General features: G+C 46.2%; 1 protein-coding gene across 2 annotated transcripts in view; it reads right to left on the bottom strand.

The window, feature by feature from the left end:
• Positions 1–7,695: 7,695 nt before the first annotated feature.
• GRIA1 (glutamate ionotropic receptor AMPA type subunit 1) overlaps positions 7,696–17,319 on the bottom strand; it is a 120,903-nt gene continuing 111,279 nt past the window's right edge. For both annotated transcript variants that reach the window (XM_059483971.1, XM_059483972.1), the window contains exons 15-16: positions 12,898–13,032; positions 7,696–10,955 (exon numbers count right to left, since the gene is read on the bottom strand). In XM_059483971.1, the coding sequence (XP_059339954.1) occupies positions 10,767–10,955; positions 12,898–13,032 (324 nt within the window). In that variant the 3' untranslated portion in view covers positions 7,696–10,766. The remainder of the gene's footprint in view (positions 10,956–12,897; positions 13,033–17,319) is intronic.

The following is a 17,319-nucleotide window of genomic DNA, read 5'->3' as shown; positions in this document are numbered from 1 at the left end:
CCTCAACCTTCGTAAAAACCACCAAATCCTGAAAATGATCGATGCCCTAATCAACCTCCCAGCACCATCAAATATCTCAACATAATGAAACTTCGGATCTCTATTAGGCGTTTGCTTAATCACTCAAATCTCACAGGTCTTCTGCTGGCTATACACTACACAGCCGACACCTCCCAGTTTTCAGGGAGCAACTGAGGCTCATGAAACCCCAAAGTGGCACCTCTGGAGCTGGCAGCTCTGGAGAGAGCCAGGCACGTTTGCAGGGAGCAGCTGAATCTCATGAAACCCCAAAGTGGCACCTCGGGAGCGCCTGGCATTTCCTGCTGCTGCCGGCGGGGACGCGGCTCCTCGGAGGAACTCGTTATGCACCAGCATCTGTTCCATCACCTCCCCTCTCTTCCCTTCTCCTGTCTGCCAGCTCAAAGTGTCCTTGGCCCCTTCTCTGTCTTGCTTCCCTCCCCGTCTCAATTTCAGAGCAGATTTCCCAGGCAGGGGTGAGGAACATCTTGGAGACGCAACTTGGGCCCAGCTTTTCCAGGGAGGGAGGAACCCTCTTGCTCTTGGTGCAGTAACTTTCTAAATAAGGTTATGGACTCTTGGGACAGCTCAGAGAAGACATTTCCTAGACAGAGGCTGTTTAGGTGACAGTGGCCACTGCACTGCTGGTAGGCACAAACATAAGTGGAACTGGAAAGTATTTCCTGCAATATTGCATTCCCAGTAATTCCAGTTTCAGGTCAGATTTCCCCATGATGGCTGGCCAAGATTGTGCATAATATTTTTGGAATCGTGAGGTTTTTTCCACGTGGAATTCTTGCTGTGACCCTTGAATATGCTTGGGTTTTTTTAACTTTCCTTTTTTAATGACTGCACAGCATATTGTCCCATTAGGGGCAAACATCCTCATTGTGATCAGTCAGCATATCTAGATCTTCATCTGCTCTTTCCAGCAGCAGGGAGTCTTGCAATCAGTCCCTCAATCATGATGTCAAACCACAGCCTTTCATCCTGTCTATTCCCCAAATTTAAAGTCTTTCAATTCTCCATGTGATTTAACAGTGGTTGCAAGATAAATCTTTCAGAGAAGCTCTATATGTACGTTCCTTGCACTCAGTTATGCTTTGCAGTACAACTCATTATCTTCTCTTTAGATGTCTCACTTTGACAACTTTTCTTTTATAGTCTTCATTTTAGCTAATGAGCTCCCCCACAAAAATCAAATGTTTTTATGAAGCTCATTTACATTAAACCTACCACACCTCCCTCCCTTAGAAACACAAGCAGCTTCAGAAGAAAAACAGACCAACAAAACAAATCACAGCAGTCTGTCGGAGTCTATCTTTGGGGAAGCACAGAGGGTTTTTTCTCTGGTTTGCAGCCTGCTTGCACAGGTTTGGTTGTTTTTTCCTGGCCTGGAGTTAGGCTCCATCTTTTCTTCCTGCCACACAGCACTACCTGATGCACTACAGTTACCAAAAAGTATTTTCCGACCTGCAAAGTAATTGGTTTTGCTCATTTCAGGGCATGCATTTTGGAGTTTTGACAGAAAGTCTCCCTTTGCAATGTCCTAATTCCTGTTAATGTCATACCCCTCCCCTTTTCACCAGTCTTATGAAGCCCCAGACACATAATTCAGCTGTTTTCAGGCTCTGTTTTGACCCCTTTTAATCTGCCTCCCATTATTCCTGCCCAGCAGCCTCCTGTCTCTGTCAGCAGCTGAAGAGCTCTGTGCTGTTGAGGGGATTAAGCACCAGTCCCACAGGCTGGGATAAGGAAGCTTTTCCTGCCTACACTCCTGCTTGGGGAACAGCTCAGAACCAGAAGGAGGAAGGCACTGAGAGTTTCCCCTCCCACCCATGGCATTAAAAGCAGTGAGTGTCTTTTCCCCCATCCTCCCCACAGCTGCAGGAGATGGGAAGTGACCTGTCCTTCCACCTGGACGCCTGGACTTCTCATGGAGCACCACTGACCCCATGAAAATCTTTCTGTTTGCATTTTTTAAAAAAAGAAACAGGAGATGCAACCCTTTCTGTGCCAATTGTTCTAAAAGAGGATCCAGGAATTACAGGAGTGGTGTTCAAGCTCCCTTCCTGCTTTCTGGTTAATCAGCAAATGTACTAAAAATGTGGCATATGGTCTGTGAGGGGTGGGGAGATTTCTCTTACACCAGAATGAAAACACTTCTTCATATGAAACCTAAAAGCTGATCACACTGTGGTCATGTGGCTGTGTCAGGATCCTGTCAAAATATATTGCAGCAGAGATGGAGATACGTGGCATCTTGCAGAATTCTGCCAGATGTCTGGTGGGATCTCACAGGGGGATGTTGGAGCCTAAAGTTTGCTTACGAGTCTCTGCAAGTGTGTGGCTTGTGACTGCAGCTCTAACCCATCTCCCTTCAGGAATGCCAGAGCTCTGGCTGGGGCAAGCTGGCCACAGAGGGGTTAACTTAGATTTCCCTTTGATTGCTCAGTGAATGCAGTAGTTTAATTGCTTTCCTTTGGAAAGGACAATTAACAGCACCAGGAGTTATCCTTTTATCTTGCCATATGGATTATCACACCAAAGGGCATTGATGAGGCCATAAAGGTCCTCTGGTTTATTTCTGCAAAGAGCTGATCTTTGTGCTCATATTTGATTTTTTACTGTGGGGTTTTCTCTGCACTTTTAAATGGAACCTGGATGCACGCAGTGCAAACAGGAATGATCACAATGCTCTCTTTGAGCATATCAATTGCTGCCCATTTGGGGAGATCAATACTTTTTCTAAAAGATCTTGCGAGGTTAGATTGCTTCCAATATTTCCCCTAATGTCAAAAAGTCCATCAGGAGCTGGGAGTATACACAACTCACTGTAATTCAACTGCTTCCTTAGAGAAAGAAAGTTTTCCCAAGTCTTCACCTTGTATCTTCTCATTCAGCTGAGCCAGGACCTCAGCACACAAATGGGAAAAGTGTGAGACCTTGTGACCTGTTGTCCATTTTGTCACCATTTTGTGGCCATTTGGTGACCATTTTGGGTTCATCTTGGGTGTAGCCCCTGGCTGGGCTCTTGCGCTGCTCAAGGTGGATCTCTTGAGGCCTCCTAATAAATCTCTACTTTATTCTTTAACTCCATCAGTCTCTGTTCTGGGTCAGCCTTCACAAGGCATCAGAGGTGCTGCTGAAATCACTGCATGGCACAAGCCCTTGGCTGCAGGAGCTGGGGATCACCAAACCACAGCAGCCTCATCCCCTGTGGGCTCAGGCAAGGGCAGATTTGATGTCCCTGCCATGGTGAGGCTTCTGGGTGTGTGGGGTTGCTGGTGCCACTTATCCCTGCTGAGGGGTGAAGATGGGGCGGAAAACCCATGGCTGCCACTGGTGATGGTGGTTTTCTGTGAATGCTGTGGCTTTGCAGAGTGATGCAGTGGGTGGATTTAGGGTTGCTGCAAAAGGGATGTGTCACCTTTCCTGCTGCCACAGCTGCAGGCCCATGCTAGCACCCTCCTGGTGTTAGTGGAGAGAGCTGGATCAACCCTAGAAGGAGCTGAAACACTTCTGCATTCATATTTTGGTTTATTTTTGTCTTTTTTTGTTGTTTTTGGACATTTGTCCCGAGCCACTCTGCAGCCAATACTCCGGGAGCTGGTGTAAAGGCATCGTCCTTTTCCATCCCTGGTTCAAGTGGGTTGTGAGGCCACCCACCCACCTGGGACTGGTGCATTCCTGCATCTACAGACCCTCTGGTGGGACCAGGTCTTTGCAAAGGAGATCTGGGCCATAATACCTTATGGAATTATGGTAAATAATAAAACCACTGCAGCATCCCTCCAGATGCCAGGGCTGGGGATCTCTTTCTTTGTTTTTTGTGTGCTTTTGTTAAAGTGAACAGACAAGGAGCTGAGTGAGGGCTCAGCTGTGTGCACAGGGATGTTGGGCAGGGAGGAGGGCAGAGGGGTGGGAGGGAATAACCCCCAGAAAATGCTGCTGCCCCTCCAAACCCTATGGATCACTTTGCAGTGACACTTATAGACAAGGAGCATTTTCTTGAACAAATATGGATCTAATGGATTAGGTCTGATCTAATTATGCATTCTGCATTAAGCCCATGCTCCCACTGTCTGTGGCTGCTAGCATAATTAAACTTAATGTACTTTTAATGATGTCTTCTTAACTCATGCATTCATATATTATTAGAATCAAACAGGACGAGCTGTCACGAGTCCAGGAGAGCTCTTCCAGCAGCTCCTGATGGGACTCATGTTGAAATATTAATAATGCAGATTTCAAGGTTACCAACATTGGTTTTGAAGTGAGGAAAGCTCGTCATGCAGTTTGAGCTAATCTGAGGCAATAAACCGGCTCCCCTTTCAAGTTCAGCCTCTTCCTGTCTTTCACATGTGCTCCTGGGAGCAGAGGAATTTAAGTTTTACTTGGAAAAGATGTTAAGTAAGTGAACTGCTCAGTGGGCAGCAGCTTTCAGAGAAGCTGGGACAGGAACTCTGTGGGCACCTTTTGGGGATTGAGGGATGTTTTGTCCTGGCCTCAGTCCTTTTCCTGCTGCTTTTCTGGAAATTGGGAGCAGTTTGTTTTAGATCTGGCAGTAAGAAGGCAAACTAATTTTATTTCTGATCCTATGTGATCCAGTGAGACCCTCCCAGCCTCTGCTGGCCTTATCCATAGCCCCCTTGGTGCAGGGAATATGCTCCCTTTGGCTGTGCCCCCTTTGAGAAGGGGTCTGGGGAAACATTGCCATTGCTGCCCTGGCCCCAGCATCCTTCATGAAGCAGGCTACAACAATGAAATGTTGGGCTTTCCCCTCTTTTTCCTGTTTTTATGCAAACTTTTTCTCAATGAGCCAATGGCCTGGCAGACAGGTTGTGTTCAGAGCTCCTGAGAGCGAGCTGTGAAATCGTCTGAAATCCTTCCAATGGGAAAGCATTGATTTATTACACTGTAACACTGATGGGAACAACACCCTGTACCTTTCATCTGGAAAGTCAGGACTTATAGAACACAACATGCCATTAATTTTGATGCCAGCTCGAACAGGGAAGGAATTACTGCTGAAGGGATCCAGAGAGCATGTTGAACCAGCCCTGCAGAGTAATGAACACACGTTGAGGCTGTTACTTTATACCCCATTGATCCTTAGGAATAGAAAGATACTTTGACAGGTAATTTGGGCTATGAAAGGCCTCTCAATGTCTGTGTTTACATGTTAGTGCATGAGGAAGGGGGTGATCACCCTTCTGGGGGTGAGGGCTGCAGTTTCACTGCTCTAGAGACAGCTCTCCCTTGGCACAGGTTCAGCAGGTGAGTTCATGGAGGTGATTCCCAGATTCCCAGATTTGCTCCTGGCATCCAGACAGAAATGCCTCCCTGTGAGAAGTGCACTCCAGAAAAAGGGAGATTAGCCCAAGTGCTCTGGAAACAGACAGGTAACCCAGCACTTTGCAGGGTTGTGGCTCCACTGAAGGGCTCCTTGCTGCCCAAGGACAGTGTGCGAGGTTATGGGATCATTTCTGCCCAGGGTGGATCCACACTCCTGCCCCATCCCAAAATTAATTTGCTTTCTAAAGCTATATGGTGATAGGGACTTATCTGCTTCTAAGAGAACACCATGTGCAAACCCAGAGCCCATTCCAGGTCCTGGAGAGGAGAACCTGGCAGTGCTGAGGGCTGTATTGATGTACAGATGGAGGAGAGGTGGGGATGGACAGAAGGGAAATGGAAAGTGATGCTGAGTGTAGAATCCCAGGGTGGAAATAGGATTTTGATGCAGTGATCAGTCTCAAGCTACCCCTCTGCTCCTAGGAGAACCTGTTCTAGGTTCTTGCATACTAAACTCATCCCTCTTGTAGACTCAAACACTCACGACCAAGTGTCTGGAAAGAAACAGAACAGCTCTGTAAGAAGGAAGGTGAGGAGAGTGTCATCTTTGTAATGAAGATGGAGCAACAGGGAGTTGGGGCTTGCATGTGGTTTTACCCCAAAATCCCTGCCCTCCTGCAGGCTGCTGGGCAGCTGTGCATGGCACTGTGATATCCTGATATCTCTGTTTTTAATTAATGAACTGGGTATCAGAGATGAGAGCACGGGGACTTCAGTCAGCAGTGGGGCACCAAGACACAAAACCAGCACTGGTGGGTGAAAAACTGATTTATGCTCACAGCTAACATGAAGGTAACTGGGGTATCTGTGTTTAGGAGGGGCCAGCAGCACAAAAGCCATCAGAGGCCACACAGATCCCCAAAAGGGATTTGGGGTTAAGCTAGTACCTCTGCTGGTAGGAACCCGTGTGTTCCCATTCTCAAGGTGGTGCCCAAGCTCTGACATGGCTTAAAAATGTGCACAGAAATGTTCCCCTGGGACCCAGAACCACGTGTGAGACCTGGGTGACTGACCATGTCATTGGAAACTGAACAGGAGCCTGAGTGTTCACAGTGAAAACTTCCCCATGTCTCCCAAAACTTCTGATGGACACCCAGCACTGAGCTGCTGGAGGTGAACAGTGGAGCCAGTGGTACCCACTGGTTTACAGAACACTTTGATGCACCCCCTGTCCCTTACCTGAGCTTCAATGATTTAAGTTCTCCTTGCACTTGGTGGCAGGTGGGACAAACCAGCCCAGCCAAATCTTTTTGGAGCATCCCAGCTCTGGGTCCTGACCCCACAGCAAAGGAATGGACTGGGTGATGCATCTGTTGCTCTCCTGATGCAATTCAGGGTTCAGTGAGGTTTTTTATTTTGCTTCAATAACTGCTGAAGATGGATTCTTGCGGGAGACTTTAGAAGGAATATGTGGGTTTGCCACTAGGAGGAAATTTTGTCTCGTTTATGCTGAGATATAAAGGAATGTTTCTTGTGCATTTTTGCAATCTCACTGGGAACCAAGAGTGAACCACTGAGCAAGAAGGGCATTTTGTGACAGAATCCAAGCCCCCAGCACAGCACTGGATCCCTAGGGAATTGTGGAAGACCAAACTGGGCTGATCCAGGATAGCCTGCCCTTGGGAAGCCTCTCCTTCAGGCCCCAGTACTTGGGAATCTCTTGCTCTTTGCAGCCTCAGGGTTCACTGTCTCTTTCAAAACTTATTAATTCTGTCCCTTGCTGATTCTGTATTTAAAACTTACCAGTGGGGAGTTACCACTTGTGGATGCTGGAGATTCTGGTGCTCTAACCTTGGCCCTGTGGGATGCCTGGTCCAAAGGCACTTGTGTGTCCCAGCTTTCCCAGATGATAACTGGGAGTGAGGATGTGGGAAGGGGACTCCTGTGACACCAAGTGCTCCACAACACCATGACATTAATGAGTGCAGTTTACCTCAGGAGCTGTCAGTATTTGCATAAATGTCCAACACCCTTTAAATCCTCTTCTCTTTTCCCCTCTCAACAAGCTTTTGGATAAGGAACTTAGCAGGTCAGTTGTGTGAAAACTGAGTGAGAAGCATCTTAAATGTCCAAGCCTCTGAAACAGCATGGGAGCTCCTAGGAAAGCTGATTCTAGTAGGGATTTTTGGACCAGTGCTGGTTCTGAGTTTTCTCTGAGCTGGCCATGTCTTCCCTCTCTGTAAAAACAAGCTAAAATCCTCTAATAGCCCTCCTCAAAAAATAACCCCACAAGACTCCAAACAAAGCAAAATAATAAATTTTGAACCCAATGAATATTTAGTTTCCTGACTCTTGGGTAAATATTAGATAGATTCCCAATTTCAACCTGAAGCAGTTTATTCGGCTGCTGTTCACAAGTCAGACACAGCAAAAATCAAAGAAATCTCTTTTGATTCAGGTTGGGTAATATTGCCTGAGGGGTAACATCATTTTCATTTCCACACATCCAGCACTGGCACAAAACGGCATGGACAGGTATGAGAAATGGATCATGGATCCTTGGTTCTAAAATTCCAGCTGATAGTTTTCTTATTTTTTGTGTAAATAATAATTACCAATAAAAATGTTGCTTCAAAAAAAGAGAATGTGAAAAGAAAAACACCATTGCATTTGATAAAGCAAAATCCTTTGCAGTACTGCCAAAAGAAAAGAAAATAAAAGAAAGGAAGAGAAACCAAAAGAGAGTTAAAAACAAATATAGCTGTTAAATAAAAGATCCAGGTACCAAAGAGCAAAATTTAATGAAAGCCAAAACTGTTAAATATGGAATCCTGTTGAGAAAAAATGTCAATGTCTTCAAGAGTTTTACGATTACTCTATTTTTAAGAAAAGTGTAGTAAAAATACATATTACAAGTTTACATTTTCCACGCTTTTGTCCTATTCACCTTTTTTTTTCTTTTTTTTTTTTTTTTGTTTTGTTCTGTAACCCCTCCACTGATCAAAAGCCTTTCACACAGCTGCATCTCACATCTTCATGTCACAGGTGGCCAGTTCTAGCAGTGCTGCTGCTCATGAGACTGCTGTGACCTGCTGCCATGGGGTCCTGCTCCTGGAGGAGGATGGGGCTCTGGTGGCTACCAGCAGCCTGTTCCCACCACACTGGCCCAGAACATGACAAGAGCTGGGACAGGAGACTCATCTGAGGGCTCTGGACATGGAAAAAAAGAGCTTGTGCTGATAAGGATGCCTCCACTTGTGCTAGCGTTACACAGAACTGACATTAAAATTAAGAAAAGCGGGTAAAAAAAGAATGATGAGCAACAGAAGGTGCCCTGAAGTGGTGCTTGGAGTGGCTGTTAGCACAGTTCATGTTCAGTGATGAGAGATGAAGATCACAATGTTCCCAGTTTTGGACAGAGGAAAACATTGGCACAAGACATGCTGTGCCCAGGCTTAGGACCTTGACTCTGACTTGCTGGTCTCCAAATTGTTGCATGACAAGTGGATAAGTGGAGCAGATGCTTCAGACCAGGCTGGTGTTAGAAGTGGTAAATGTATTGCTCTGCACAGTCATACACTAATGGAAACTGGAATTCACACAGTTTCCAGCCTTACTTCCAGATTCTTCTCATAGACCTGTACCAGTCATTTGCCTACATCATTTTCTCTTCACCTTCCCTTCTTTCCTGGCTCCTCTCTTGCTGTGTTGCAAAAAACAGAAAAGAGTAAAGAAAATGAGAAAAAGCAGCTCAGAATGCTCCAGCAGCAGCTCAGTCCCTGGACAGGTATTGGACTCTGTGAGAACCTTTGAACTTTATTTGCCATGAGTGAGATGGGAGCTGGCCAAGTGGGCTCACTGTAGCCCCTGCCCCACAGATCTTCTCTCTCACCAGGTGCTCCCCTGGGAATCCTTCACTTGAGAATGTCACACCCCTGAGGTCTCTCAGGCCCACCAGGGTGGGAAGTGTTTGTCTGTCCATGCCAGAGATTCACAGAATGAACCTTTTGTGTGGTTCTGGAAAACCATTCTTGCCCCCTTGACCTCCAGGCCTGTGGCTGGACCCCCTGGCACTGTGGGTTTCTACAACACCAAGTTTGGGGTCAGCAGCCTGCTTTCCTGACTTGTGGATGCTTCCCCCTCTCTAAGCAGAGTGGGAATCTGCTACGCTTGGCTTTGTACCCAGACAGGCTCCAGCTTGGTGGGGAGATTGAGTGTGACCAGCATGTCATGGTTGCTTGTATGATCTCCTCCTTGGTTTGCTTCAGCAGCTCCTTCCAGGAATCCATTCTGGCCAGCTACCTACAAATTGTCCCTCTGAGTTAGGGAAGAATGGCCATAAAGGGATTTCAGAGCAGGAGGGCAGGGTGGTCCCCGTTGCAGCCCATGACTTGTAGCACGTAGCGCTGGTTGATTGGCAGCTGTCTAGAACTGGGTGTCTGGAGATGGCCTGTTCCTGGCCCAAGGTGGTTCCCTTATGTGACCACCAGAAAGGGAGCACACACAGAAGCTAAGCAATGAAGAAATGGTTCACAATTGCTTATTAGCCCCCAATAACCTGGGCAGGAGAGTCACACGTGAGGGGAATAAATACCACATCTACTTTCCCTCTTAGCAGCCGACCGTGATCTCAGACCAACCCTCTGCTCCAGTCTGCCACTCTCCACTCCAGGCACGTGATTTTCCTCTTGAATCACCACTCATCATCTCTGGAAGAATTACTGCTTTGTCCTCACGCTACCTGGGCTTTCCAAACTCACCCATCACTTCTCCCCCTGTAAAACAGCCTCGTGTTTGTGTTCAGGTTTCTTCCTGCATCGAGTCCTTCATGCTGTAGGGAGAGCTGGGGCAGCTCTGTCTGCCTTGCTGAGATAACTCCACAGCCCAAGTTCACCACAGAAAAAAGAAGGCAGAACCACAATGGACAAAAGAGGTCAATGCTGACGCCCTGCACTGAGTTCAGCTTGCCACATATTGGTCTTTCCTTTTTTGCCTTTAGTAGCTCAGACGTTGTGGTTTGCATCCCAAACTAAACCAGATTGAAGGACTGAGCAGGGAAGGGGGAAAGGGCTGATGTTACCCTGACACCACAGGAATTAGTAAGAAAAAATATATATATTGCACACACTAAGACTTATTAACAACCAAGTTAAAACAAAATGGCATAGTCCTCATTAGTGTTCCAGTGGTTCTTTGATCAGGGATGGTTCACGAGTCTGTAAAATCCCATTACACTCTCCTTATTGCAGTACAGACCTGTTTCTGTTCTCCTGCCAGTGGATCTGTTTGCAAATAAAAAGGGAAATTTATTTGATTTCCTTGAGAAGATCCATCCAATTGTCCCTTCTGTCATCATCGTTTGTCTTGTTGGTGTTGGATATGTTTTTTGGCTCTGGAGAGGTGGAGTTGGGCTGCCCCTGCTCTCACCCAGGAAATGGTCAAAAGGCCAATTATAATCCCGTAGCTCCCAGGGACATGCCAGTGCTGTGGCTCATGCATGGGATTGTCTGCATGGATTTGGGGAAATCGTGGCTGACCACACGTCCATTTTCTCCACTGCCTCCTGCTGCAGCCGGCCTGGGAAGGGTTGATGTCCGTATGGCTTCGTTGATTGATTGCTGTGGGATTAAACAAAAACCCTTTTTAGGAAAGACGGGGGGGTCTCCCCCTGTCCTTTGCAATGTTGGAGAAATCATAATATTAACCAGTGTGTTCTTTCTGTAACTGTTCTCCCCTTCCTTGTCTCCATTCATACTCTCACTTTCTGCATGTCCCCACTGCATCTGCTCTGTTCATTCACACCTCTTCTACATGCAAAATTAAATGTTTCAGCAGTATTTTGGGGCATAAAGCAACAGTGCCATATGCCAAAAACCTCTTCAAACTCTACAACATAAGAACAGTCATCCTGGATCTGAGCAGAAGTATTTTACACACTTCCCCCATAGAGATGCTATTGCTACTCCAGGACAGTTATGCACGGTGGACTCTGATTCACTGCAAACATATGTTTAACTTTCCTCATGTGACAACTTGAGCATGTGCCTGTGTTTTTGTCTACAGTGATGACTGAGGTAACTAGGAAATGTAAGCCTAATTCAGGAAACAAAATTCCATCTTCCTGTTCCAGATCCATCCAAAACATTCACTTTCAGAGATCTAAGGAGACGATCTGTTTAGAACAATTTAACTAAAAGATAAAGCAAATTTGGTTTTTTTCCATTCAAGGTATCTCCAAGGGCACCATCATTCTTTCTGGACTGTGATATTCAGGTGAAGAATTATCCCTAACAGATAAATCTGGAATAGCTATTAAGTGCACTCTGACACTTTTCTTGCAGTGCATTTGTGCCATACCTAGCTTTACAGTGGGCACAAATGATAATCTAATCTTTGTAGTTCCATGGACACTATTGGTTCATATTATTTTACCCCTGTGCTCAAGGTAGCTCTCATTGCCTGTGGAATTTCCTGAACCTCAATGGGAAAAGAGCTGTAGCACATTTTCAGTGCATTAGAAATGTTATTATTGCTGACAAAACACTGAGCCTGCTGTGAAATGGCGACATAAAACACAAAGAAGCAGTTGCTTATTTTCCTTATGATTCTGGGTGAGTTTCAGTGAAATAAAAACCTATTTGGATTTTTTGAAACTCACTGCGTGCTTCATATTTCCATAACAAATTCCATGGTCATGGAAGAGGTGAAGATGAGGAAGACCAGGGATGTGTCACACATCCCTCTGCCTCCCCTAACACCACAGTATCTGTGTAAAGGATTGCCCAGATATATGTGCTCCACAGGTGCTGCCTTAAATGTCTATCTCCAAGGCTCTCAAATCTAATTCACTCTTGACACAACACTCAGAAATTCAGGCACACGAGAATTTAGGGCTGAAACAGATCTCCTGGGCTGTAGGAAATATGCTTCTGCAAGACCATGACAGGGTGGAGTTTAAAAAAGCATTACAGGAGACATTGGAGGCCAATTTCTCTCAAAGAGTATCCATAATTCTGGGATTTGGAGGCCCACATCATCCATTCCAGGGCAACAATGCTCTGAGCATGTATTGGTGTTGTCAGCCTGGAAATGGTGCCAGCAGGGTGCCAGCAAAGGGAACAACAGGATGTGAATCATTACTGCACTCTCCCAGTTTTATCTTGCTGTTAGGAGCCTGGGTTTGGGGATTTTTCCATATTGCAGCACTGGCTGTATCACACCAGCCCCAGCACACTTTATCCATGCTGCACACACATTGCCATAGCCTGCCTTCATTCATTTTAAGGAATTTCAATGTATTGCTGTTGCTGCTTGTGCTGTGGTTTTGCTCTGTGTCTGGATTTTGAATTAGCATCCTGCCACATGTCTGATCTTGCATTAACTCCCCATGACAACCCACTTGACCCTCTCTCAGCTTCCTCAGATGCTCCTATTCCTTTCTAGCAAGCTGAGTGACACAGTCACTTCATTATCCCTATGTCTTGGCTTTCCACCCATGGTCTGCATCCGTCTCTGAAGGCAGCTTTGGAGCCGGGGGAGGATCAGAGAGGAGGTGTGAAAGGCCGTGGAATGGGTTGCCACCTTCATCCGCTTTGATTCACTTCTGGACTTGTAACAAAACTCGATTAAGGCAACCAGCATGGCGAGTCCGAGCCCACCGATGAGGATATAGAAAACCCCCGCCACATTGCTGAGGCTCAGCGCGCTCGTCTTGTCCTGCAAGAAACAGGAGAAGGGAGGGAAGGGAGGGCACACGGGAAAGGAGAACAGCAAAATTAGCATGGGATTGCTCTGGGAAGGATGCTGCACAACATAGCAGAACTGGCATTACATCATCTTCCTCGTTAAATGAACAAGTGACATTTCTAAGAGCGTTTTTTCAATTTTTAATTCAGTGTCTAGTAAATCTAACGTTTCCCTCACACAAACAAATAAACATTTCCTCAACAATGTGACTCTTGGTAAAGGTTTGGGATCTCTGTTTTTCAATCAGCTAGCTTAAATGCTTGTTTTATCCAAAATACTTAGTTTGAATTATTGATTAAAGGAGGAAAAAAATTGAAGTTTTCCTCCTCTGTGACATTTGCTCGTCCCTGATGTCTTGCCTGAAATAACCTGTTCTCTTGGAAATGCTCATTCCTTCATTCCTAGATTGTTTCCCCCGCAAATTCTGTTGCTGAGCAACACATTGAAGTGGATGGGTTTTTTTCCTTTTTTTTCCTCTTCCTTTTCAATTCTGGGGTTGAGGTGACACCTGAGCTGTCCTCAGAAACTCATTTGATTTCTATGTAATAAGGCAGTTATTTCATATGCCATCAAGGCCTGCTGATGCATGTCTAAGCTAATTATTTGGTTGGCAATAAACAGGGCTATTAATGAGCCACAACTTTTAGTCAGCAGCCACATTCTGATTTTACAATTGCCTAATGAATCGTCACGGCTCTCTGGGGAAGAGACAAAGCTCAGAAAGACTCATTTCACTGCGAGGGAAACCAAGTTCTAACATCTAACCCTGATGTCACCCCCTGCAGCTTTCAGAACCTTCTCCTTCACGATGACCAGGTCGAGTTGGGGTGTGAGAACAATCTGGGCAGAAACAGGATCCCAAACTTGGCTCAGCTCCTGTTTCTAGGACAGGCTTTTTCTGCAGTGAACCAGCCAGAGTCCCCTGCTCCATGCTTGCTGCCGCTCTGCAGTTTTCACTCCGTACACATTTGACAGCACAGATTTCCCAGGGCCAGCCCAGCAGCTCAGCGCAAATCTGCTGGGGCCACCAGGAGTCTGAGCAGCACTGACAGCCCTGCTCTGTGGACGTGGGAGGGAAACTGCACGTGGCTCGTTTGAGATGTAGCCACACATTTAAAGGAGAGCACTGGTGCCTGTGGAAGTGTCTGCAGCTGGTGAGGAAGCCTCTGCACAGCTTTTGGTGCTCCTCTCTGCTGCTCCATGGACACGTGGGCTGGTGGATGGCACAGCCTGTTCCTTGCCCTTGTAGGACAGCTGATTCTTGGCAGGTTTTACAAGAAGCAACCCACAGTTTTGGGGAAGGGAGGGGATTCAGGAATCAGAAAAGGATATTGGAGTGACGTTGAAAGGGTCCAAACTGGAGCATCAACATGAGCATGGAGGGTTTCACTACAGGGCAGTCTGCCTGACACTGGTACAGTCTTTCAGGCAAGTGTTTTTGCAAAGGATTTTGTGTTTTTCTGCATTAGGGTTTGGTGGCAAAAAAGTCTACCCTCAAGGCGTGGAAACATCTCAATTTTCACAATTAAAATAACCTCCTGTAACAGAAGAGAATATATATATTTTTTTTAAATTAGAAGAAAAGTGGGTTCCGGTCAAGAATGCTAAAAAGATATTTTTTCTTCTATTTCTCCTTCATCTCCACATCTTCAAGTGGGTCCTTGCATGGACCCACTGCCCATGCAAGCTGCCAAGCTTCTTCCCAGATGGTGCTCCCACTGTGGGCTCTGGTACCATGGGGAGCAACATTCCATCCTGAGCCCTCTGCTGAAAGAGGCAAAGGTTGTTATGGGACCATCCCTGCTGAGTTTCAGTTGCTGGAAAAAACTCCACAAGTGACCTCATTTTCTGTGCTTTGCTGGTTGATCACTTTGGCAAGGGACTTGTTATGGTCACCATGTGCTGGTGGAAAGATTGGGTTTCTTCCTTGTATAACCCTCATGGGTTTCTTCCTTGTATAACCCTCATGCACTGGTCAGGTTGTAATCTTGATGCTTCCTGTGTGCTCTCTGTAATGAGAGATTTCTGCAAATATCCTCTTAATTTCTGCAGTTTCAATATTTGAAAGATTATTTCTCTGGTCATTTTCTAATCTGCCTTCATGCAGTTTTTCCCCCAGGCTTGACTGTATATTTGTTCAGTCATCTCTTCTCTGCAGATTGTTGGGTGTACTTTTAAGCACCAGTTGGGAAATGCTGGGAGTTTTTTAGTAGAGATGTAGAAAAGCAGAGCAATTACTGTGAGGAAACTGTGTTACAACATATCAGGTACTTTGCCCATTAAAATTCAGTCTGAAGGAGCTGCCCCAACTTCAGGGAGGGGTAAAGACACTAAAAGGGCCTGCCCTTCTCAGCATCTTAATCTTTTAGCCTGGCTTCTTAATGAAATGTGGCTGATTAGCACATGCTCTCTGCTCAGAGGGAAGAATGGGGACAGGACAGAATCCTGTTTATCTGTGTATTCCTAATGATTGTCAGCCGAATTGTTCACCTTGATTTAGCAGGAGAGTGGAAATCTCCACAATATCAGGAATGTCCAAGCTTTGTGCAAAAGGATGACACTCTAGACAAGAGAAAACCCATTGATGCTCTCCTTCAAATAAATGGATCAGTGCAATCCATATTATAGTCTTTGACTTGCAGCCATAGATTAGGAAATCTGCCTTCCTTGGCTCTGTTGGGCATAGGAATACACAAATTTCAGGGTTCATTTGCCATGATATTTATTTCCTCCCCCAGTTTGGGGTTCATGGTCCAATGAGGCACCTCCTCAGCTGTCTGCAGTGGCAGAGCAGTCTGGCAGCCAGGAAAGGCTGCTGGTTCTTAATTCCCACTTTCCTCCTCATGCCAGCAGCAGAACAACCAGTAAGAGAGAGGAGATGACCCAAAGCAGTTTCCTGCACCACCACTACAATTCATTTCAGGGCTGTTATGTTTTTCTTACATTTATTTTGCAGCAGCATTATTATTGTTATTGTTATTACTCTTATTACTGCTGTTCCTATTATTACTGTGACACTCTGGGTGAACTGAACATTGTCTTATCCAGAAGGCAAAGGAAAGCATTGAGAGACACAGTGGTGGGGTAAGATACAGGGAAGGAAAAGCAGCCTGAGTTTTACTTCTGGTTCCTTAGTAAGGTTTCTCCCAAGGAGCCAAAGGCAGATTGCTGGGGCACTGAGGAATGCTGAGCTGCAGGAGCACGGCTGATGGCACAGCCTGCTGCTATGAACAGGCTGAGAAGTGAAACTGCTCCTGTGGTGATGCTTGACTTCTTGCAAATCCTCCTTTTAATATCCTTTTTCTTCCTTCCCTCTCCCAGCAGGATATGCAGGACGTTCTTTGGGCAGTAGTGACATTTCCTTGCTCCCATCAGCTGCAGGACCTGACCCACATGAAGGGTCAAAGGCCCTGAGTGCCCCACTGTGGCTCTGCCTGCTGTTTCCATGCATGATCCTGTCCCAGTAATGCTCATAACAACAAAAAAGCCCCAAATTATTCTATGTGCTTGGGAGGACACTCCCCTCTCTCTGCTCAGGCTCTGTGACTCCAGATGCTCTCCTGCAGAGCTGCCCATCACTGAACCAGCTTGTTAGTGGGAGTGTAAATGTCACTGCTCGTCTCCCGCAGCAGCAGAGCCCTGACGTGGGGGGAAGATTGGCAGGTGAAAAGAGAAAGAAAAACCCATCTTCCCAAAAGAAAAACCCATCTTCCCAGCCTTGTTGCTGCAGCAACCAGGCACCTTCCCGTCTGTTACTCTCAAACGTGGCACCGTGTCCATCATCCCCTTTGTCATTATTTAATTCTCCTTGGCTGACAGACAACAGGCCGAATTTGCTGAGTTTCCCAGCAGGGCTGGTCCCTTCTGTCACCCAGTGTGAGCAGAGCCCATTGGCAGCACAGGGTGGTGGCACCTTGAGTTGTTGCAGTCTCCAGAAGATGAATTGTCCTTACAGCATATGGCAGCTCCAAAAGTTGAGGTTTTACCCCAAAAGCTGGGCAGACTTTGGTAGGGTAAGGCCTGAAGCTCAGCAATGAAGGACAGCACTGACCACTGTCTCAGAGTGCTGCCAGGGATGTGTTGGAGTGCATGGATGGCCGGGGATGGGGTTGATCAGCATAAAACACCTTTGATTTGAAAATCTGCCAATCTCCTTCAAAGCCAGGGCAAGGCACTAGCAGGATTGGTTCCTTTTTTTTTTTTTAATTTTTTTTTTTTTTAATAAAACCAAAATGCTGTCACTGGAGAAGATGGTTG

The sequence above is a fragment of the Ammospiza nelsoni genome, chromosome 16 (assembly GCF_027579445.1).
Source record: "Ammospiza nelsoni isolate bAmmNel1 chromosome 16, bAmmNel1.pri, whole genome shotgun sequence".
NCBI lineage: Eukaryota > Metazoa > Chordata > Aves > Passeriformes > Passerellidae > Ammospiza > Ammospiza nelsoni.
This window is presented reverse-complemented; position numbering and strand designations above follow the sequence as displayed.